The sequence below is a fragment of the Bombina bombina genome, chromosome 6 (genome assembly GCF_027579735.1).
Source record: "Bombina bombina isolate aBomBom1 chromosome 6, aBomBom1.pri, whole genome shotgun sequence".
In the NCBI taxonomy this organism is placed as follows: Eukaryota; Metazoa; Chordata; class Amphibia; order Anura; family Bombinatoridae; genus Bombina; species Bombina bombina.
The window spans coordinates 349,457,579-349,480,798 of record NC_069504.1 but is presented as its reverse complement, the minus strand read 5'-3'; the positions used below and the strand labels follow the sequence as shown (position 1 = coordinate 349,480,798).

The following is a 23,220-nucleotide window of genomic DNA, read 5'->3' as shown; positions in this document are numbered from 1 at the left end:
ATTCTTTGAGGCGGAATTTTACCCGACTCAACATAGGCAAGATGAATTAAAGATTTCAACCAAGATGCCAAAGAAATGGCAGAAGCTTTCTGGCCTTTCCTAGAACCGGAAAAGATAACAAATAGACTAGAAGTCTTACGAAAAGATTTCGTAGCTTCAACATAATATTTCAAAGCTCTAACAACATCCAAAGAATGCAATGATTTCTCCTTAGAATTCTTAGGATTAGGACATAATGAAGGAACCACAATTTCTCTACTAATGTTGTTGGAATTCACAACTTTAGGTAAAAATTCAAAAGAAGTTCGCAACACCGCCTTATCCTGATGAAAAATCAGAAAAGGAGACTCACACGAAAGAGCAGATAATTCAGAAACTCTTCTAGCAGAAGAGATGGCCAAAAGGAACAAAACTTTCCAAGAAAGTAATTTAATGTCCAATGAATGCATAGGTTCAAACGGAGGAGCTTGAAGAGCTCCCAAAACCAAATTCAAACTCCATGGAGGAGAAATTGACTTAATGACAGGTTTTATACGAACCAAAGCTTGAACAAAACAATGAATATCAGGAAGAATAGCAATCTTTCTGTGAAAAAGAACAGAAAGAGCGGAGATTTGTCCTTTCAAAGAACTCGCGGACAAACCCTTATCTAAACCATCCTGAAGAAACTGTAAAATTCTCGGTATTCTAAAAGAATGCCAAGAAAAATGATGAGAAAGACACCAAGAAATATAAGTCTTCCAGACTCTATAATATATCTCTCGAGATACAGATTTACGAGCCTGTAACATAGTATTAATCACGGAGTCAGAGAAACCTCTATGACCAAGAATCAAGCGTTCAATCTCCATACCTTTAAATTTAAGGATTTCAGATCCGGATGGAAAAAAGGACCTTGAGACAGAAGGTCTGGTCTTAACGGAAGAGTCCATGGTTGGCAAGATGCCATCCGGACAAGATCCGCATACCAAAACCTGTGAGGCCATGCCGGAGCTATTAGCAGAACAAACGAGCATTCCCTCAGAATCTTGGAGATTACTCTTGGAAGAAGAACTAGAGGCGGAAAGATATAGGCAGGATGATACTTCCAAGGAAGTGATAATGCATCCACTGCCTCCGCCTGAGGATCCCGGGATCTGGACAGATACCTGGGAAGTTTCTTGTTTAGATGAGAGGCCATCAGATCTATCTCTGGGAGCCCCCACATTTGAACAATCTGAAGAAATACCTCTGGGTGAAGACACCATTCGCCCGGATGCAACGTTTGGCGACTGAGATAATCCGCTTCCCAATTGTCTACACCTGGGATATGAACCGCAGAGATTAGACAGGAGCTGGATTCCGCCCAAACCAAAATTCGAGATACTTCTTTCATAGCCAGAGGACTGTGAGTCCCTCCTTGATGATTGATGTATGCCACAGTTGTGACATTGTCTGTCTGAAAACAAATGAACGATTCTCTCTTCAGAAGAGGCCAAAACTGAAGAGCTCTGAAAACTGCACGGAGTTCCAAGATATTGATCGGTAATCTCACCTCCTGAGATTCCCAAACTCCTTGTGCCGTCAGAGATCCCCACACAGCTCCCCAACCTGTGAGACTTGCATCTGTTGAAATTACAGTCCAGGTCGGAAGAACAAAAGAAGCCCCCTGAATTAAACGATGGTGATCTGTCCACCACGTTAGAGAGTGCCGAACAATCGGTTTTAAAGATATTAATTGATATATCTTCGTGTAATCCCTGCACCATTGGTTCAGCATACAGAGCTGAAGAGGTCGCATGTGAAAACGAGCAAAGGGGATCGCGTCCGATGCAGCAGTCATAAGACCTAGAATTTCCATGCATAAGGCTACCGAAGGGAATGATTGAGACTGAAGGTTTCGACAGGCTGTAATCAATTTTAGACGTCTCTTGTCTGTTAAAGACAAAGTCATGGACACTGAATCTATCTGGAAACCCAGAAAGGTTACCCTTGTTTGAGGAATCAAAGAACTTTTTGGTAAATTGATCCTCCAACCATGATCTTGAAGAAACAACACAAGTCGATTCGTATGAGACTCTGTTAAATGTAAAGACGGAGCAAGTACCAAGATATCGTCCAAATAAGGAAATACCACAATACCCTGTTCTCTGATTACAGACAGAAGGGCACCGAGAATCTTTGTGAAAATTCTTGGAGCTGTAGCAAGGCCAAACGGTAGAGCCACAAATTGGTAATGCTTGTCTAGAAAAGAGAATCTCAGGAACTGATAATGATCTGGATGAATCGGAATATGCAGATATGCATCCTGTAAATCTATTGTGGACATATAATTCCCTTGCTGAACAAAAGGCAATATAGTCCTTACAGTTACCATCTTGAACGTTGGTATCCTTACATAACGATTCAATAATTTTAGATCCAGAACTGGTCTGAAGGAATTCTCCTTCTTTGGTACAATGAAGAGATTTGAATAAAACCCCATCCCCTGTTCCGGAACTGGAACTGGCATAATTACTCCAGCCAACTCTAGATCTGAAACACAATTCAGAAATGCTTGAGCTTTCACTGGATTTACTGGGACATGGGAAAGAAAAAATCTCTTTGCAGGAGGTCTCATCTTGAAACCAATTCTGTACCCTTCTGAAACAATGTTCTGAATCCAAAGATTGTGAACAGAATTGATACAAATTTCTTTGAAAAAACGTAACCTGCCCCCTACCAGCTGAACTGGAATGAGGGCCGTACCTTCATGTGAACTTAGAAGCAGGCTTTGCCTTTCTAGCAGGCTTGGATTTATTCCAGACTGGAGATGGTTTCCAAACTGAAACTGCTCCTGAGGACGAAGGATCAGGCTTTTGTTCTTTGTTGAAACGAAAGGAACGAAAACGATTGTTAGCCCTGTTTTTACCTTTAGACTTTTTATCCTGTGGTAAAAAAGTTCCTTTCCCACCAGTAACAGTTGAAATAATAAAATCCAACTGAGAACCAAATAATTTGTTTCCCTGGAAAGAAATGGAAAGTAGAGTTGATTTAGAAGCCATATCAGCATTCCAAGTCTTAAGCCATAAAGCTCTTCTGGCTAAGATAGCCAGAGACATAAATCTAACATCAACTCTAATAATATCAAAAATGGCATCACAGATGAAATTATTAGCATGCTGGAGAAGAATAATAATATCATGAGAATCACGATTTGTTACTTGTTGCGCTAGAGTTTCCAACCAAAAAGTTGAAGCTGCAGCAACATCAGCCAATGATATAGCAGGTCTAAGAAGATTACCTGAACATAGATAAGCTTTTCTTAGAAAAGATTCAATTTTTCTATCTAAAGGGTCCTTAAACGAGGTACCATCTGATGTAGGAATGGTAGTACGTTTAGCAAGGGTAGAAATAGCCCCATCAACTTTAGGGATTTTGTCCCAAAATTCTAACCTGTCAGGAGGAACAGGATATAATTGCTTAAAACGTTTAGAAGGAGTAAATGAATTACCCAATCTATCCCATTCCTTAGCAATTACTGCAGAAATAGCATTAGGAACAGGAAAGACTTCTGGAATAACCGCAGGAGCTTTAAAAACCTTATCCAAACGTATAGAATTAGTATCAAGAGGACTAGAATCCTCTATTTCTAAAGCAATTAGTACTTCTTTAAGCAAAGAGCGAATAAATTCCATCTTAAATAAATATGAAGATTTATCAGCATCAATCTCTGAGACAGAATCCTCTGAACCAGAAGAGTCCAAAGAATCAGAATGATGGTGTTCATTTAAAAATTCATCTGTAGAGAGAGAAGATTTAAAAGACTTTTTACGTTTACTAGAAGGAGAAATAACAGACAAAGCCTTCTTTATGGATTCAGAAACAAAATCTCTTATGTTATCAGGAACATTCTGCACCTTAGATGTTGAGGGAACTGCAACAGGCAATGGTACATCACTAAAGGAAATATTATCTGCATTAACAAGTTTGTCATGACATTTAATACAAACAACAGCTGGAGGAATAGCTACCAAAAGTTTACAGCAGATACACTTAGCTTTGGTAGATCCAGCAGGCAGAGGTTTTCCTGTAGTATCTTCTGGCTCAGATGCAACGTGAGACATCTTGCAATATGTAAGAGAAAAAACAACATATAAAGCAAAATAGATCAAATTCCTTATAAGACAGTTTCAGGAATGGGAAAAAAATGCCAAACATCAAGCTTCTAGCAACCAGAAGCAAATGAAAAATGAGACTGAAATAATGTGGAGACAAAAGCGACGCCCATATTTTTTGGCGCCAAATAAGACGCCCACATTATTTGGCGCCTAAATGCTTTTGGCGCCAAAAATGACGCCACATCCGGAACGCCGACATTTTTGGCGCAAAATAACGTCAAAAATGACGCAACTTCCGGCGACACGTATGACGCCGGAAACGGAAAAGAATTTTTGCGCCAAAAAAGTCCGCGCCAAGAATGACGCAATAAAATGAAGCATTTTCAGCCCCCGCGAGCCTAACAGCCCACAGGGAAAAAAGTCAAATTTTTGAGGTAAGAAAAAATATGATAATTAAAGCATAATCCCAAATATGAAACTGACTGTCTGGAAATAAGGAAAGTTGAACATTCTGAGTCAAGGCAAATAAATGTTTGAATACATATATTTAGAACTTTATAAATAAAGTGCCCAACCATAGCTTAGAGTGTCACAGAAAATAAGACTTACTTACCCCAGGACACTCATCTACATGTTTGTAGAAAGCCAAACCAGTACTGAAACGAGAATCAGTAGAGGAAATGGTAAATATAAGAGTATATCGTCGATCTGAAAAGGGAGGTAAGAGATGAATCTCTACGACCGATAACAGAGAACCTTATGAAATAGACCCCGTAGAAGGAGATCACTGCATTCAATAGGCAATACTCTCCTCACATCCCTCTGACATTCACTGCACACTGAGAGGAAAACCGGGCTCCAACTTGCTGCGGAGCGCATATCAACGTAGAATCTAGCACAAACTTACTTCACCACCTCCCTTGGAGGCAAAGTTTGTAAAACTGATTTGTGGGTGTGGTGAGGGGTGTATTTATAGGCATTTTAAGGTTTGGGAAACTTTGCCCCTCCTGGTAGGAATGTATATCCCATACGTCACTAGCTCATGGACTCTTGCTAATTACATGAAAGAAATAGAAAAGCAACCCCTGCACCTCGCCACAGCTTTGCTGTGGCGCCTACCTGCCCTCAGTGGTCTGAGAAACCTCACTATCACTTTGTTAGGCTATGTCTTCAGCTTAGGCCCACCAGAGCTGGAGCTTGCTGCCTGCATCTGAAAATCAACTTCGCAACTGAGGCGCGAAATTAGGCCCCGCCCATCCAATACGATGTATCTCTGCCTAGTAAAAACCGCTGTAAAGCGGTATAGGAACTAGCCATGTGGGGTTTTCTGTATTCTCCAATAACACTATAAGCCATGTGAAACCCTCCAGTGCCATCAACAATAAAAAACGTTTCCTCATAAAAAAGTCATATTGCCCTTAAACATAAAACTGTTTCCTCTCAAAACGTTATGTTACCAGTGTCAAACATGCTTGTATTTTTAGCCCATAACATACAGGTCCCAGTAATACCAATTTCATACATGTAGGATTACTGCTTACCTCTTCCCTCATGGGAACTATGTCAGCCAGTTCTGAAATACCACAGTCTCTCCAGAAAAAAATTACTGAACATACCTCAATGCTTGTAGCATGAAAAACGTTCCCCACACTGGCTGAGGAGTACTTCTCAAGTACTCCTCAGCCATTCTGTGGGAACTCCTCTGGATCTTAGTGACAACTGCTAAGATCATCAACCTCCAGGCAGAAATCTTCTTCCATCTGCTGCCTGAGGAAAAATAGCACTCACCGGTACCATTTAAAATAAAAAAGTCTTGCTTGAAGAAAATAAAAACTATCATTTTATCACCTCTTTCACTTTACCTCTTCCTATTACTAAAGAGAATGACTGGGGGTGGAGAGAAGGGAGGAGCTATATAGATAGCTCTGCTGTGGTGCTCTTTGCCACTTCCTGTTAGCAGGAGGATAATATCCCACAAGTAAGGATGAATCCGTGGACTCGTCGTATCTAGTAGAAGAAAAGAATATCAGAAAAAGATGTATACCTTCGTTTAGTTTAAACACAACTTTACCAATAAAAACATGTACATTTTAAACTCCAGATTTTGGCGTCTCAAGCCTGATTTGTTCCTGAAATAAACTTTTACAGCAGGATGACTTTAATAAATAATTTACAAAAAGTTACAAGCTTTATAACCCATTTAAAAATATTCAAAAAAGCAAAAGACATTCTCCTTAATTATGTATGCTGTGAATTTACCTCTGGCAAAACTTTTTGATAATCCATTTGAAGAAGCTTCAGAAAACCATTATTTAGCACCGATGTAGGACTCAGATTGTCCATTGATGCACCATTTGCACAGGTGGAATTTTCATGAGATCTCGCTTCTAAGGCATTGTCAAGAGATTCTTTAATCCACTCAGATGTTTGAGAGAGGGCATCTGAAAGTAAAGAAATGTGTGTATTACAAAAAACATAATTTATGCTTACCTGATAAATTTATTTCTCTTGTGGTGTATCCAGTCCACGGATCATCCATTACTTGTGGGATATTCTCATTCCCAACAGGAAGTTGCAAGAGGACACCCACAGCAGAGCTGTCTATATAGCTCCTCCCCTAACTGCCATATCCAGTCATTCGACCGAAAACAAACAGAGAAAGGAGAAACCATAGGGTGCAGTGGTGACTGTAGTTTAAAATTAAAAAATACCTGCCTTAAAATGACAGGGCGGGCCGTGGACTGGATACACCACAAGAGAAATAAATTTATCAGGTAAGCATAAATTATGTTTTCTCTTGTAAGGTGTATCCAGTCCACGGATCATCCATTACTTGTGGGATACCAATACCAAAGCTAAAGTACACGGATGAAGGGAGGGACAAGGCAGGTAATTAAACGGAAGGTACCACTGCCTGTAAAACCTTTCTCTCAAAAATAGCCTCAGAAGAAGCAAAAGTATCAAATTTGTAGAATTTTGAAAAAGTATTAAGCGAAGACCAAGTCGCCGCCTTGCAAATCTGTTCAACAGAAGCCTCATTTTTAAAGGCCCATGTGGAAGCCACAGCTCTAGTAGAATGAGCTGTAATCCTTTATGGAGGCTGCTGGCCAGCAGTCTCATAGGCTAAGCGGATTATGCTTCTTAGCCAAAAAGAAAGAGAGGTTGCCGAAGCCTTTTGACCTCTCCTTTGTCCAGAGTAGACAACAAACAAAGCAGATGTTTGACGAAAATCTTTAGTAGCTTGTAAGTAAAACTTTAAAGCACGAACCACGTCCAGATTGTGTAATAGACGTTCCTTCTTTGAAGAAGGATTAGGACACAAGGATGGAACAACAATCTCTTGAGTAATATTCTTATTAGATACCACCTTAGGTAAAAACCCAGGTTTGGTACGCAGAACTACCTTATCTGCATGGAAGATCATATAAGGAGAATCACATTGTAAGGCAGATAACTCGGAAACTCTACGAGCCGAGGAAATAGCTACCAAAAAAAGAACTTTCCAAGATAAAAGTTTGATATCTATGGAATGAAGAGGTTCAAACGGAACGCCCTGAAGAACTTTAAGAACCAAATTTAAGCTCCAAGGTGGAGCAACAGGTTTAAACACAGGCTTGATTCTAACTAAAGCCTGACAAAATGCCTAAACGTCTGGGACATCCGCCAGACGCTTGTGCAAAAGAATAGATAGCGCAGAAATCTGTCCCTTTAAGGAACTAGCTGACAATCCTTTCTCCAATCCTTCTTGGAGAAAAGATAATATCCTGGGAATCCTAACCTTACTCCATGAGTAGCCCTTGGATTCACACCAATAAAGATATTTACGCCATATCTTATGATAGATTTTCCTGGTGACAGGCTTTCATGCCTGAATTAAGGTATCAATGACTGACTCTGAGAAACCACGCTTTGATAAAATCAAGTGTTCAATCTCCAGGCAGTCAGCCTCAGAGAAATTAGATTTGGATGGTTCAAAGGACTTTGAAGTAGAAGGTCCTGTCTCAGCGGCAGAGTCCATGGTGGAAAAGATGACATGTCCACTAGATCTGCATACCAAGTCCTGCGTGGCCACGCAGGCACTATCAAGATCACTGATGCTCTCTCCTGCTTGATCTTGGCAATCAGACGAGGGAGCAGAGGAAACGGTGGAAACACATAAGCCAGGTTGAAGGACCAAAGCGCTGCTAGAGCATCTATCAGCGTTGCCTTGGGGTTCCTGGACCTGGATCCGTAACAAGGAAGCTTGGCGTTCTGGCGAGACGCCATGAGATCCAGTTCTGGTTTGCCCCAACGATGAACCAATTGTTCAAACACCTCCGGATGGAGTTCCCACTCCCCCGGATGAAAAGTCTGTCGACTTAGAAAATCCGCCTCCCAGTTCTCTACACCTGGGATATGGATAGCTGATAGGTGGCAAGAGTGAATCTCTGCCCAGCGAATTATCTTTGAGACTTCTAACATCGCTAGGGAATTCCTTGTTCCCCCTTGATGGTTGATGTAAGCCACAGTCGTGATGTTGTCCGACTGAAATTTTATGAACCTCATTGTCGCTAGCTGAGGCCAAGCCTGAAGAGCATTGAATATCGCTCTTAGTTCCAGAATGTTTATTGGAAGGAGTGACTCCTCCTGAGTCCACGATCCCTGAGCCTTCAGGGAGTTCCAGACTGCACCCCAACCCAGAAGGCTGACATCTGTCGTTACAATTGTCTAATATGGCCTGCGAAAGGTCATACCTTTGGACAGATGGACCCGAGATAGCCACCAGAGAAGAGAATCCCTGGTCTCTTGATCCAGATTTAGTAGAGGGGACAAATCTGTGTAATCCCCATTCCACTGACTGAGCATGCAGAGTTGAAGCGGTCTGAGATGTAGACGTGCAAACGGCACTATGTCCATTGCCGCTACCATTAAGCCGATTACTTCCATGCACTGAGCCACCGAAGGGCGAGGAATGGAATAAAGAACACGGCAGGAATTTAGAAGTTTTGATAACCTGGACTCCGTCAGGTAAATTTTCATTTCTACAGAATCTATCAGAGTCCCTAGGAAGGAAACCCTTGTGAGAGGAGATAGAGAACTCTTTTCCTCGTTCACCTTCCACCCATGCGACCTCAGAAATGCCAACACTATGTCCGTATGAGACTTGGCAATTTGGAAGTTTGACGCCTGAATCAGGATGTCGTCTAAATAAGGGGCCACTGCTATGCCCCGCGGCCTTTGGACCGCCAGAAGCGACCCCAGAACCTTCGTAAAAATTCTTGGGGCTGTAGCTAACCCAAAGGGAAGAGCTACAAACTGGTAATGCCTGTCTAGGAAGGCAAACCTGAGAAACCGATGATGATCTTTGTGTATCGGAATGTGAAGATAAGCATCCTTTAAATCCACTGTAGTCATGTATTGACCCTCCTGGATCATAGGTAGGATGGTACGAATAGTCTCCATCTTGAATGATGGAACTCTGAGGAATTTGTTTAAGATCTTTAGATCCAAAATTGGTCTGAAGGTTCCCTCTTTTTTGGGAACTACAAACAGATTTGAGTAAAATCCCTGTCCCTGTTCCTCCTTTGGAACTGGATGGATCACTCCCATAACTAGGAGGTCTTGTACACAGTGTAAGAATGCCTCTCTCTTTATCTGGTTTGCAGATAATTGTGAAAGGTGAAATCTCCCTTTTGGGGGGGAAGCCTTGAAGTCCAGAAAATATCCCTGGGATATAATTTCCAGCGCCCAGGGATCCTGGACATCTCTTGCCCACGCCTGGGCGAAGAGTGAAAGTCTGCCCCCTACTATATCCGTTACCGGATAGGGGGCCGTTCCTTCATGCTGTCTTAGAGGCAGCAGCAGGCTTTTTGGCCTGCTTACCCTTGTTCCAGGTCTGGTTAGGTCTCCAAACCGTCTTGGACTGAGCAAAAGTTCCCTCTTGTTTTGCATTAGAGGAAGTTGATGCCGCACTTGCCTTGAAGTTTCGAAAGGCACGAAAATTAGACTGTTTGGCCCTTGATTTGGACCTATCCTGAGGAAGGGCATGACCTTTTCCTCCAGTGATATCAGCAAAAATCTCCTTCAAACCAGGCCCGAATAGGGTCTGCCCCTTGAAGGGAATGTTAAGCAGCTTAGACTTTGAAGTAACGTCAGCTGACCATGATTTAAGCCATAGCGCTCTGCGCGCCTGGATAGCAAAACCAGAATTCTTAGCCGTTAGTTTAGTCAAATGAACAATGGCATCAGAAACAAAAGAATTGGCTAGCTTAAGTGCTCTTAGCTTGTCAAGTATGTCATCCAATGGAGTCGCTACCTGTAAAGCCTCTTCCAGAGACTCAAACCAGAACGCCGCAGCAGCAGTGACAGGAGCAATGCATGCAAGGGGCTGTAGGATAAAATCTTGTTGAATAAACATTTTCTTAAGGTAGAAACTGCTCCCTCCACCTTAGGAACTGTCTGCCATAAGTCCCGTGTGGTGGCGTCTATTGTAAACATTTTTCTAAAAATAGGAGGGGGAGAGAATGGCACACCAGGTCTATCCCATTCCTTAGTAATAATTTCTGTAAACCTTTTAGGTATTGGAAAAACATCAGTGCACACCGGTACTGCATAGTATTTATCCAGTCTACACAATTTCTCTGGCACTGCAATTGTATCACAGTCACTCAGAGCAGCTAAAACCTCCCTGAGTAACACGCGGAGGTGTTCAAGCTTAAATTTAAATTTAGAGATATCAGAATCAGGTTGCATCATCTTCCCTGAGTCAGAAACATCACCCACAGAAAGAAGCTCTCCTTCTTCAGCTTCTGCATATTGTGAGGCAGTATCAGACATAGCTCTTAAAGCGTCAGTATGCTCTGTATTTCGTCTAACTCCAGAGCTATCTCGCTTTCCTCTAAATTCAGGTAGTCTGGCTAATACCGCTGACAGTGTATTATCCATGACTGCCGCCATGTCTTGTAAAGTAAACGCTATGGGCGCCCTAGATGTATTTGGCGCCATTTGAGCGTTAGTCCCTTGAGCGAAAGTCAAAGGATCTGAGACGTGGGGAGAGTTAGTCGGCATAACTTCCCCCTCGTCAGATTCCTCTGGTGATACATTTTTTAAAGACAGAATATGATCTTTATTGCCTTAAGTGAAATCAGTACATTTGGTACACATTCTAAGAGGGGGTTCCACCATGGCTTTTAAACATAATGAACAAGGAGTTTCCTCTATGTCAGACATGTTTGTACAGACTAGCAAGCTTGGAAAACACTTTAAATCAAGTTAACAAGCAAATATAAAAAAACGGTACTGTGCCTTTAAGAGAAACAAATTTTGTCAGAATTTGAAAAACAGTGAAAAAAGGCAGTAAATCAAACGAAATTTTTACAATGTGTATAATAAGCTAACAGAGCATTGCACCCACTTGCAAATGGATGATTAACCCCTTAGTTCAAAAAACGGATCAAAAAAACGTTTTTTTAACAGTTACACCAAACTGCCACAGCCTTGCTGTGGGCCTAGTAACACAGTGGAAAGCCTCAGGAAACTGTTTCTAGGCAAATTTAAGCCAGCCATGTGGAAAAAACTAGGCCCCAATAAAGTTTTATCACCAAAGTATATATAAAAAGTTTAAACATGCCAGCAAACGTTTTATATTGTAAATATAAAAGAGTATTACCTCAGAAAGTAAGCATGATACCAGTCGTTATTAAATCACTGTATTCAGGCTTACCTTACATAAATTTGGCATCAGCAGCATTTTCTAGCATTCACATCTTCTAGAAAAATCTTAACTGCACATACCTCATAGCAGGATAACCTGCACGCCATTCCCCTGCTGAAGTTATCTCTCTCTTCAGTCATGTGTGAGAACAGCAATGGATCTTAGTTACAACCTGCTAAGATCATAGAAATCACAGGCAGATTCTTCTTCTATTTTCTGCCTGGGACAAAATAGTACAACTCCGGTACCATTTAAAAATAATAAACTTTTGATTGAAGCAAAATAACAGCTACATTTCACAACTTCTCTCTTACTACCTCCATGTTTGTTGAGAGTTGCAAGAGAATGACTGGATATGGCAGTTAGGGGAGGAGCTATATAGACAGCTCTGCTGTGGGCGTCCTCTTGCAACTTCCTGTTGGGAATGAGAATATCCCACAAGTAATGGATGATCCGTGGACTGGATACACCTTACAAGAGAAATATGAATATAACAATACTGTTTTAAAGAAATATTGTAGGGCAAATATTACATGCGCTAATTTGTATGCACTTTTTGAACTACTAAGTGTGGAACTCTAGGTTTTTAACCACCACCAAAGCCTCAGCACATAGTTGAAGTCCCACTTTCGAGCTTCAAGCACTGCAGCTCCACAGCCAGTAACTGGCAGCGTAGTGTGACTACCACTGCTAACTAACTCTCAAGCTGTTTCCTGCTCAGGTCCAGCAGTTATCTGCAGCTCCTGAGTGGGGCTTTATCTATGTGTTTAGTCCCATTGTGAGGGTGAAATACATAGACATAGTTATGCACTACACACAATGAACTGCACTATCCCTTTAAACAAAACTGTAGGAAAAATCTTAAAGTTACAGGTAACAGGCTTACATGTTATGTAAGATATGTCATCTCCAACAAACTTTAAGTATAAGCCAAAAGGATAGTATGTAAATAGTAGATTTTCTGTACTTTCCGAAAGTACAAAGAATAAAAGAATAAACAAGAACACCAATACACTTACTTACCTGGTGATTTGTCAAGAACTTCCTGAAACTTTACTCTTTCATACTCCACTAACTGGCGCTGAAGCTGAGGTCTGATGTTTTGGATAGTATAATTGACCATATCCATCTTCATGAGGTCCAAGACATGAAATACATCACTGGAGAAGGCAAAGAGCACAAACAGGACTTAACGAAAATGTTAAAAAGTTTAAAATTTTAGGAATTGTCTTTAAAAAAACAAAAAACAAAAAAAAAACCACAATCGCCAGTCACAAGGATAGAAGGGAAGAATCAAAATGTATGATTACCTGATAAATTTCTTTCTTTCCGGACATGGAGAGTCCACAACGTCATTCCAATTACTAGTGGGATATTCAACTCCTGGCCAGCAAGAGGAGGCAAAGAGCACCCCAGCAAAGCTGCTAAGTGTAAATTCCCTTACCCATTATCCCCAGTCATTCAGCTGAAAGAAAATAGAAAAAGAAGAAACACAAGGGTGAAAAAAGTGCCTGAGGTTTCCTCAAAAAAAAACCTGCAGAATTATAATTAAAAAAAAAAAAAAAAGAGGGCGGGTCGTGAACTCTCCATGTCCGGAAATAAATAAATTTATCAGGTAAGCATACATTTTGTTTTCTTTCCTAAGACATGGAGAGTCCAGGACGTCATTCCAATTACTAGTGGGAAACAATACCCAAGCTAGAGGACACGCAATGAACAGGGAGGGAGAAAAAAAAAAAAAAAAAAGGCAGGAGGACCAAAACAGAAGGCACCACCGCTTGAAGACTCTTTCTCCCAAAAGAAGCCTCAGCCGAAGCAAAAATATCAACGGCTAGATTACGAGTTGTGCGTTAAGGTAAAAAAAGCAGCGTTAACAGGTCCTACCGCTGCTTTTTTATACCGCTGATATTACGAGTCTTGCAGGTTTAGGGGCCCCGCACACTTTTTTGGCCTTACCGCAAACCGGCTTACGTAAACCTCGTCAACCCTTTTTTCTATGGGACTTCAATAGCGCCGGTATTACGAGTCTGTCCTGGGAGGCCAAAAAGTGAGCGGTACACCCTCTACCTCCAAGATCCGTAATGCATTCTAAAGTCAGTAGTTATGAGTTTTACACTACAACGCTGTAGCATAAAACTCATAACTAAAGTGCTAAAAAGTACACTAACACCCATAAACTACTTATTAACCCCTAAACCGAGGCCCTCCTGCATCGCAAACACTAAAATAAAATATTTAACCCCTGATCTGCCGCTCCGTATATCGCCGCCACTATAATAAATATATTAACCCCTAAACTGCCGCACTCCCGCCTCGCAAACACTAGTTAAATATTTTAACCCCTAATCTGCCGCCCCTAACATCGCCGCAAACTACATTATATTTATTAACCCCTAATCTGCTGCCCCTAACATCGCTGCAACCTACATTATATTTATTAACACCTAAGTCTAACCCTAACCCTAACACCCCCTAACTTAAATATAATTAAAATAAATCTAAATAAAATTACTATCATTAACTAAATTATTCCTATTAAAACTAAATACTTACCTGTAAAATAAACCCTAAGCTAGCTACAATATAACTAATAGTTATATTGTATCTATCGTAGGGTTTATTTTATTTTACAGGCAAGTTTGTATTTATTTTAACTAGGTAGAATAGTTATTAAATAGTTAATAACTATTTACTAACTACCTAGCTAAAATAAATACAAATGTACCTGTAAAATAAAACCTAAGCTAAGTTACAATAACACCTAACACTACACTATAATTAAATAAATTCCCTACATTAAATACAATTAAATAAATTAGCTAAATCACAAAAAAAAAACCACTAAATTACAGAAAATAAAAAACAAATTACAGATCTTTGAACTAATTACACCGAATCTAATAGCCCTTAAAAGAGCCTTTTGCTGGGAATTGCCCCAAAGAAATCAGCTCTTTTTCCTGTAAAAAAAAAAATACAAACACCCCCCCAACAGTAAAACCCACCACCCACACAACCAACCCCCCCAAATAAAATACTAACTAAAAAAAACCTAAGCTCCCCATTGCCCTGAAAAGGGCATTTGTATGGGCATTGCCCTTAAAAGGGCATTTAGCTCTATTGCGGCCCAAAGTCCTTAATCTAAAAAATAAACCCACCCAATACACCCTTAAAAAAATTCTAACACTAACCCCCGAAGATTCACTTACTTATTAGCAACCGAAGGTTCAGAGTCGTCCAAAGTAGCTAGAACCTCCTTCAGAAGTAACCAAAGATGTTCAAGCTTAAATCTAAAATTAACCTCTTCAGATTCTGAAGATTTCACCGCCAAGGAGTCAGAGTCTGAAATTTTACATTCAGAAGTTACTGAAGTATTTCCCTCATCAGACAATTGAGAAAGGTTAACCAGCGCAGATTTAGAGGGGTCAGAAACCTTACTAGCGGTCAAATGTTTAGATTTTCTCTTACATTTACCCGAAGAAGGGAAAGTTGACAAAGCAGCTGTTACTGCAGAGGTAATCTGAGCGGCCAAATCCCAAGGTAAATAAACACCCCTAGGAGGTTGAGAGGACACAGAAGGAACAGTATCGGAACCCATCAAGGCTTGGGGCGTTTGAGGAGAAAGCTGAGGTATATCACGCACAGCATTATCCTGAGAGACATTTGGCTCAGAAGAGAGTAATTTTTCTTTAAATTTTAACGTTTTGGACAAACATGAGGAACAAAACTGCATTGGCAAAACAATTTGAGCCTCTAAACATAGTAAGCATTTATCAACAGACATAGATTGATCTAACTCTGAATCCATTTTACAGAATTCAACAGTAAGAAAATTGAACAGAATAAAAACTGACAATTTATTAGAAATTTGTAATTTTTGAGAACAATAAAGAATCCTTCAAAGCAACCTTTCAGATTGCCTGAAGTTCCTACCGGACAGGAATTGACACCCCACTAGACAGACAGAGGAAAACGAGACCTTTCTGTAAGAATCTTCTCCTTCTTGCACTAAAAAAACCCGATCCGTTGATGAAAAGTATAATAAAACTTAGCATCCGACAGAGCCCTGCAATGCTATACACCTCAGCGTAATGAAGGCTCATTAAACTCCGTTCCGGAATACCGGAAGTGCAGGCGTCACGTGAGTGCAGGCGCCACTAGAAAGAGCCTGAAAATTAAACTGCTCACAAATTTACAGTTAAATAAAAATAAGTCTTCCCAAAACATGTCAGATTACACAAAACAATGTGTCCTGTATTCCGGTAATGAAACACACTATCCTTCTGACCTTTATCTCTCAATAAAGATATAAGTCCCTCTAGCCAAATAACGTCTCACATATAAACCAAAACTATATTTGTTCCAAATAAAGTATCCTTAATTTATAAGGAAACGTATGTCCTAAGAATTCTTCTTATAAAGGATATATGTCCTAATTTGGATCATAATGAGGATTAAAACCCTTAAGTGTTGCTGTCCTTCAATACCTAGAAGGATAAGGCACTTACCTGAGATCCAGATGCTGCTATTTAAATGTGACAGGCACTTCGCTCCCTGTCATGGGTAACTAATTCTGGCTTTCTGCAAAGGGGTAGCAAAATGTAAATTAAAGTAAAGCAAAGACTACCTCGCCGCCTTTTAACTGCTTAAAAGCCACCACTACTCCTACTGAAGAGATTGACATGGAGACAGCTAGATCCCAATCCTTGCTTGTAGGGAAAAAGACTGATAAAAGGATTACATATCTTCAGATACCAACTTCGCACATCCTCCATTGACAGAGGCAAAGCGAATGACTGGGGATTATGGGTAAGGGAAGTTACACTTAACAGCTTTGCTGGGATGCTCTTTGCCTTCTCCTACTGGCCAGGAGTTGAATATCCCACTAGTAATTGGAATGACATCATGGACTCTCCATGTCTTAGGAAAGAAACTGGGTATAATCCTTAACCAGATATAGTATTTGTTACCAGCTCTGCAAATTTTCAAATGTTGTAGATCAGGAATGTGGATGCAAGTGCTATTTCGTAAGGACACAGATATAATAAGGGGGTGCACATTTTATAAAAACAAATTAAAAATGAAATTAAATAGTACCCCCTAGCTTATATCCACATCTGTTTTGCATGACAAACATTGCTAAAAACTGTAGTATGGAGCCTAGTCACCCTGTATAAAATATAAAAACAACAGATGGACACAACACAAGATAAAAATAAAGCAGCAAATAATCTGCAGCTCCTTTTCTAAGCTGATGACAGAACTTCTATTAATAACTTCATGAGACTTCAGATGACCTTCACACTCACATATATTACAGCCAGTTTAGACCAATCAGTTCTATAGATAGGATCTGAACACACAGAGCCAGATTACGAGTGGCGCGCTAACAGTTACGCACGAGTAGAAGTTGAAAGTAAACGCGAACGTGTGAGCACAATCATGATTTACATTATGATTATCGCGTCCTCAGAGCTCTAGTTAACCGTTTCGCAAAACACATAAAAAATGCATTAAAAAGTAGTTACACTTAAAATAACACTATCTATAACATTTCTTAAAAAAAAAAAAAAAAAAATATTGCATAAAAAAGTTATAAGGGCTCAAAGATATGAGGTCTCAGCTATGAGAGAAAAAAAAAGACAGACAAAGGGCTTTAACAGATACATACACGTCTAAATATGTATTTATATGTGTGTACATAAGTATTTACCTGTGTATTTTTGTTTTTATATATATACATATATATACACATTTAAGCAAAAAAACATCAGATAACTGTAGAAATATGTATTTATGAATAAATAGAACATATTCTGCTATGTGAAGAACATTGGAATGTGAAATATTCATATTTTCATGCCTGGTTAGTGCACTTAAGAATACGCGATCGGTTTTGCGTGCGAGAATTTACTTCTATAGGGAAATAAATTAACACAATATTCAAAGTTTGGCTTTTTACGAGCATCGGGTTAGTGCGCAAGCGAAAACTTTTTACTTGTCAACATGTAATACGAGCGCTACCCGACAAGCGGAGATAGCGTGCAAGCGGGAGCATTAAAATACCACTCCACTTGTAATCTGTCCCACAGTGTTTTATATTTATTTGCATTATGTATAAACAGGAATTTAAACTTATCTTTATGTTTGACTTGCCAGAGAAAAAAAAATACTAGCCATAAATTTATTACCAGTCTAGGACTAGTGGACATTTCAAGCAATGTATATATTATATATTAGACGTGCTCATTCAGAGGTTTCAAATACCTACAAATGTGGAAGTCGGCCGCCCTTCGTGCTGTTCAGCTATTATCGGAACCAAATTTATACTTGTGAAACAGCAACACACTAAAAGCTGGATTTGCTAAGATTTCAGTGTGTTGCTGTTTCACAATTATAAATTCCGCTCCGATAAAAGCCGAACGGCAATAAGGACCACCTTCTTCAGCATTCTGAGGTATCAAACTTCTGAATGCACACATCTATTATGTATTTATTATACCCATACATACATGGCTGAAACATTTTACACACAGAGAAGGTTTAAAACACAAATACAAAATATCCTGCAAATACTGCAAGAGAATAAAACTACCTCCTTGGCATATTTCAAGGAAAACTTTTCACCCATTTCGACTTTGGGTCAGGCTACATTTTTTTTAATTTTATTTTTAAATAGCTACATGCAGGAATTCAAAATATCTGACAAACAGACCTCAAAATACTGAGCAGATTATATATAATATATATATATATCTCTAAAAGAGATAAAAGCAGCGCACAAAGTGCTCCACATAGTATAGTACCTTTAATAAACTATTAGAATAAAAGCAAAACGTGTGAGGTATGTTAAGTGCATCAAACGTGTACAAGTCCCGGTGTCTTTAACAGCAAGTAACGTAAGGTCGGGAGTCAGTCACTTGGATAAATGGATTTGAAACACCTGCTGTATAGTGGATGAGCAGTTATAATGTCCGCAATCCAGGTTTCTATATCCTTAGGAATGTGTGATGTTGAAGTGATTGTTAAAGTGAATGCAAATTTTGATGATAGAGTGCACGGTTTTTAAAATTTAGATTAAAAACAGGGGCACTTTAATTTATCAAAATTTACATTTCACTTGTATGTGAAAATACTTGCCTTTAAATCTTCACAGCCGCTGCATCGCTTCCTTCACCCATCGCAAAGCCTCTTCCTGGGTCTAAAATGAGGAATCCGGCTTCCTACAATCATGGCGTTGAATAAGACACTGATTCCCCCGGGGGGGGAAGCCGTGATTGGAGGAGGACCGATCCGTCATTTTTGACGTAGAAAGAGGCTTGCGACGACCGGGGGAAGCTGGAGCGGCTGTCAAGATTAAAAGGTAAGTATTTTCACAACACGAGTAAAACGTACATTTTGATGAATTAAAGGGACACTGAAGTCAGAAAATAACTATTGACCAATGCAAAAAAACGTACAAAAATAAAGTCCTTTACAATGCCCCCTATCTGTTCCAAATACTAACTGTTTTGCAGCAAAGTGTCTCTGAATTTTTAACTTTTTCCAAACCCACTCCATTGGTAGCTTTCAGCGTTGTCTAATCAGGGTTGACCACCCTAGTTGGAAGATGGCGGCGGTTGCCCGTGATGCGCATGCGCAAGATAGCGCAAACCATCATTGACTATGTCACTCTCTTGATAACCAATGCGCAAGCATGACTCTGATTACTATATGTGTAATTTCGGCTTCACCCAGAGCAAACACGCATGCGTTATTTGAAAAATTAAAGGGCTCATGCGCAATGTGCCGAAATCGGCTTTTAATGATATGCACAAAATAGAGATCTGATAGGACATATTGGAGGGGCTGGATTACGTGTCGTCATCATCAAATGATAAACTTGTTTTAATGCCGTTATGCAGCTTTGTTTCAGAATCAAAATAGGTCAGTTATTTATTGTTTATATATTTGTGTTGAAATGTGGGTTCCATTTTGGCTAAAAAAGAAAAAAAAAAGTTAGTAACCTTTTAAAGTGCCCCTGTTTCTTAATCAAATTTTTTAAAACCGGGCACTTTATCATCAAAATTTACATTCACTTTAAGTTTAATGATATAAAGTCCAGTATCTGAAAAAATAATCTTAAAAACAAGGGCGAATCCAGCTTCCCCCAATCGTTGCGTGCCCCCTTTGGCATCCAGCTCATGGGGCACGCAAGGATTGTAGGAAGCCAGATTCCTCATCAATATGCAAAATAAAGAAGGAGATGCAAGCGGAGAATCAGCGCTATGTTTACCATAACTAAATGGTATTTAAAAAAAAAAAAAAAGAAGCGTCTTTGTAAAGTTTAATTTTTTAAAGTGCCCCCTGTTTTTAAGATTATTTTTAGATACTGGGCTTTAAATCATTAAACTTTACAAATCACTTAAAGAATTCCCAACAACAGTGTACATTTTAAAAACCCTGCATAACAGCATAAAGTGGGTGTGGCCTTGCACGTTTTCACAGATCACTTTGCTTTGTCAGAGGCTTATACACGCCCACCCATGCTCTCTGTTTTATATTGTTTCTTAAGTGCCTCCCCTCCTAACATCACTAGCCGTAATGTGAATTAGTATCAGTTTTAAACTAAGTGTCATTCATGTTAAGCATTTGATACAATAAAACATCAATTACTCATTTGAAAACCTACACATAGTAACTTATTTTAAAAAGTTTAAACTTAATCAGTTGAAATACAGGAAGAAAACTCTCTTAAAAAGGATTAATATGAAGGTAAACTTTGGTTAATGAAAGCCCGTTTTTTAAAAATACTATTAAAAACAGGGGCACTTTCATTCATCAAAGTTTACAAAGCAGCCGTTTTGTTTAAAAAATTACCTTTTTTTCTTTTCACAGCCAGAGCAGCTTCCCCCACATAGAGATCCTCTATTCACACGTCAGCAATGACTAATCCTGCTTCCTCCAATCACAGCATGGCCTCAGGCAATGACTACCCTGGGGGGAAAGCTGTGATTGGAGGAAGCAGGATTAGTCATTGCTGACGTGTGAATAGAGGATCTCTAGGTGGGGAAGCTGCTGTAGCAGTGAGAAGAAAAAAAGGTAATTTTTTTAACAAAACGGCTGCTTTGTAAACTTTGATGAATGAAAGTGCCCCTGTTTTTAATAGTATTTTTAAAAAACGAGCTTTCATTCACCAAAGTTTACCTTCACTTTAACCTATTATCATCAAATTAACATTTAAAAAAAATCATTCATATTTTATACTAAAAAAAATTATGCTTACCTGATACATTTATTTATTTCCGGATATGGAAGTCCACAGCTTGAGTAATTACTGTTGGGAATATCACTCCTGGCCAGCAGGAGGAGGCAAAGAGCACCACAATTAAACTGCTAAGTATCACTCCCTTACCCACAACCCCTAGTCATTCGACCGAAGGGAAACGGAGAAAAAGGAGCAACACAAGGTGTAGAGATGCCTGAGTTTATAGTCAAAAGAACAACTGTCTTAAAATAAAGGGTGGGGCCGTGGACTCACCATATCCGGAAATAAATACATTTATCAGGTCAGGTAAGCATAAATTTTGTTTTTCTTTCCTAAGACATGGTGAGTCCACGGCTTGAGTAATTACTGTTGGGAACCAATTCCCAAGCTAAAGGACACTGATAAATAGGGAGGGACAAGACAGGCAGTCCTAAACAGAAGGTACCACCGCTTGAAGAACCTATCTCCCAAAAGAAGCCTCGGTAGAGGCAAAAATATAAAATTTGGAAAAAGTATGGAAAGAAGACCAAGTTGTAGCCTTGCAAATTTTTTCCACAGAAGCTTCATTTTTGAAAGCCCAAGAAGAGGAAACGGCTCTTGTGGAATGAGCCGTAATTCTCTCAGGAGGCTGCTGTCCAGCAGTCTCATAAGCCAAACGAATTATACTTTGTAACCAAAAAGAAAGAGTAGTAGCAGTAGCTTTCTGACCTTTACGTTTCCCAGAGAAACAGACAAAGAGGGCAGAGGACTGGCGAAAATCCTTAGTCACCTTAAGTAGAATTTAGGTTGAAATATTTTTTATTGGTACGTATCACAACATATCAATCATGACAATAGCATTTTAGAGTTTAACAATGGTCAATCTATGCTTTACGGTGTAAACATCCTTTATTTTTGTATAACTATCCCCTCCCCTCCCCCCCCTCCCCTCTAACTTTAACAACAAACCAAATGTTTAACAAAATTAAAACATTAATTCTTCCCGTTGAGCAGTCAATAATGTCTCTTACTTTATTATCTACATTTTTCCTTTTTGATTTCGGTATTTGTTACCACTGGTTATTCTCTCACACTAACTGTTTTTCTGATGGATGAGGAGTATTACGGCCCTAAGCTTTTATTCCCTTAAGCATTCTGTGTTCCCTCCTGACCCAGATCAGTGATCCTACGAGCTCCGTGTTTATTCATTATCCAATGTACCCAAATATTCTGAAAGTGTTAAGTAGAATTTAAAGGGACAGTCAAGTCCAAAAAAAACGTATGATATAAAAAGGGAATGTAATTTTAAACAACTTTCCAATTTACTTTTAAATCACCAATTTTGCTTTGTTCTCTTGGTATTCTTAAATGAAAGCTATTTCTTGGAGGTTCATATGCTAATTACTTAGCCCTTAAAGACTGCCTCTAATCTGAATGCATTTTGACCACTAGAGGGCATTAGTTCATGTGTTTCATATAGATAACATTGAACTCATGCACGTGAAGTTACCCTGGAGTGAGCACTGATTGGCTAAAAAGCAAATCTGTCAAAAGAACTAAAATAAGGGGGCAGGTCTGCAGAGGCTTAGGTACAAGGTAATCAGAGGTAAAAAGTGTATTTATATAACTGTGTTAATTATGCAAAACTGGGAAATGGGTAATAAAAATGGATTATCTATCTTTTTAAACAATAAAGATTCTGGTGTTGACTGCCCCTTTAAGAGCACGTACAACATCCAAATTGTGTAACAGCTCAAAACGGAGCCAGCTGTAAAACTTTAAGAACAAGGTTAAAGGGACATTTAGCCAATTAGTGCTGTGTTGTACTAACTCTTAAAGGGACAGTCTACCATAGAATTGTTATTGTTTTAAAAGATAGATAATCCCTTTATTACCCATTCCCCAGTTTTTCAGAACCAACACAGTTATATTAATATACTTTTTACCTCTGTGATTACCTTGTATTTAGGAACCTTCTTCCAGCCCCCTGATCACATGACTGACTGTTTATTATCTATTGTCTTAAATTTAGCATTGTTTTGTGCTAAATCTTAAATAACCCCCTGTGTCTGAACATGGCCCACGTGTACTTTCTGTCTCTGTGTTGAAAAGAATTTAAAAAGCCTGCGATAAGAGGCAGCTCTCAAAGGCTTAGAAATTAGCATATGAGCCTACCTATGTTTAGTTTAAACTAAGAATACCAAGAGAAAAAAGCAAATTTGATG

The 23,220-nt window shown here is 39.4% G+C and overlaps 1 protein-coding gene across 2 annotated transcripts in view; it reads right to left on the bottom strand.

Annotated features, from left to right (window-relative positions):
* The window catches only part of TCP11L2 (t-complex 11 like 2), a 113,333-nt gene that overhangs the window by 52,050 nt on the left and 38,063 nt on the right, over positions 1 to 23,220 (bottom strand). For both annotated transcript variants that reach the window (XM_053717005.1, XM_053717006.1), the window contains 2 exons: positions 12,796 to 12,932; positions 6,339 to 6,520 (listed from right to left, as the gene is read on the bottom strand). In XM_053717005.1, the coding sequence (XP_053572980.1) occupies positions 6,339 to 6,520; positions 12,796 to 12,932 (319 nt within the window). The remainder of the gene's footprint in view (positions 1 to 6,338; positions 6,521 to 12,795; positions 12,933 to 23,220) is intronic.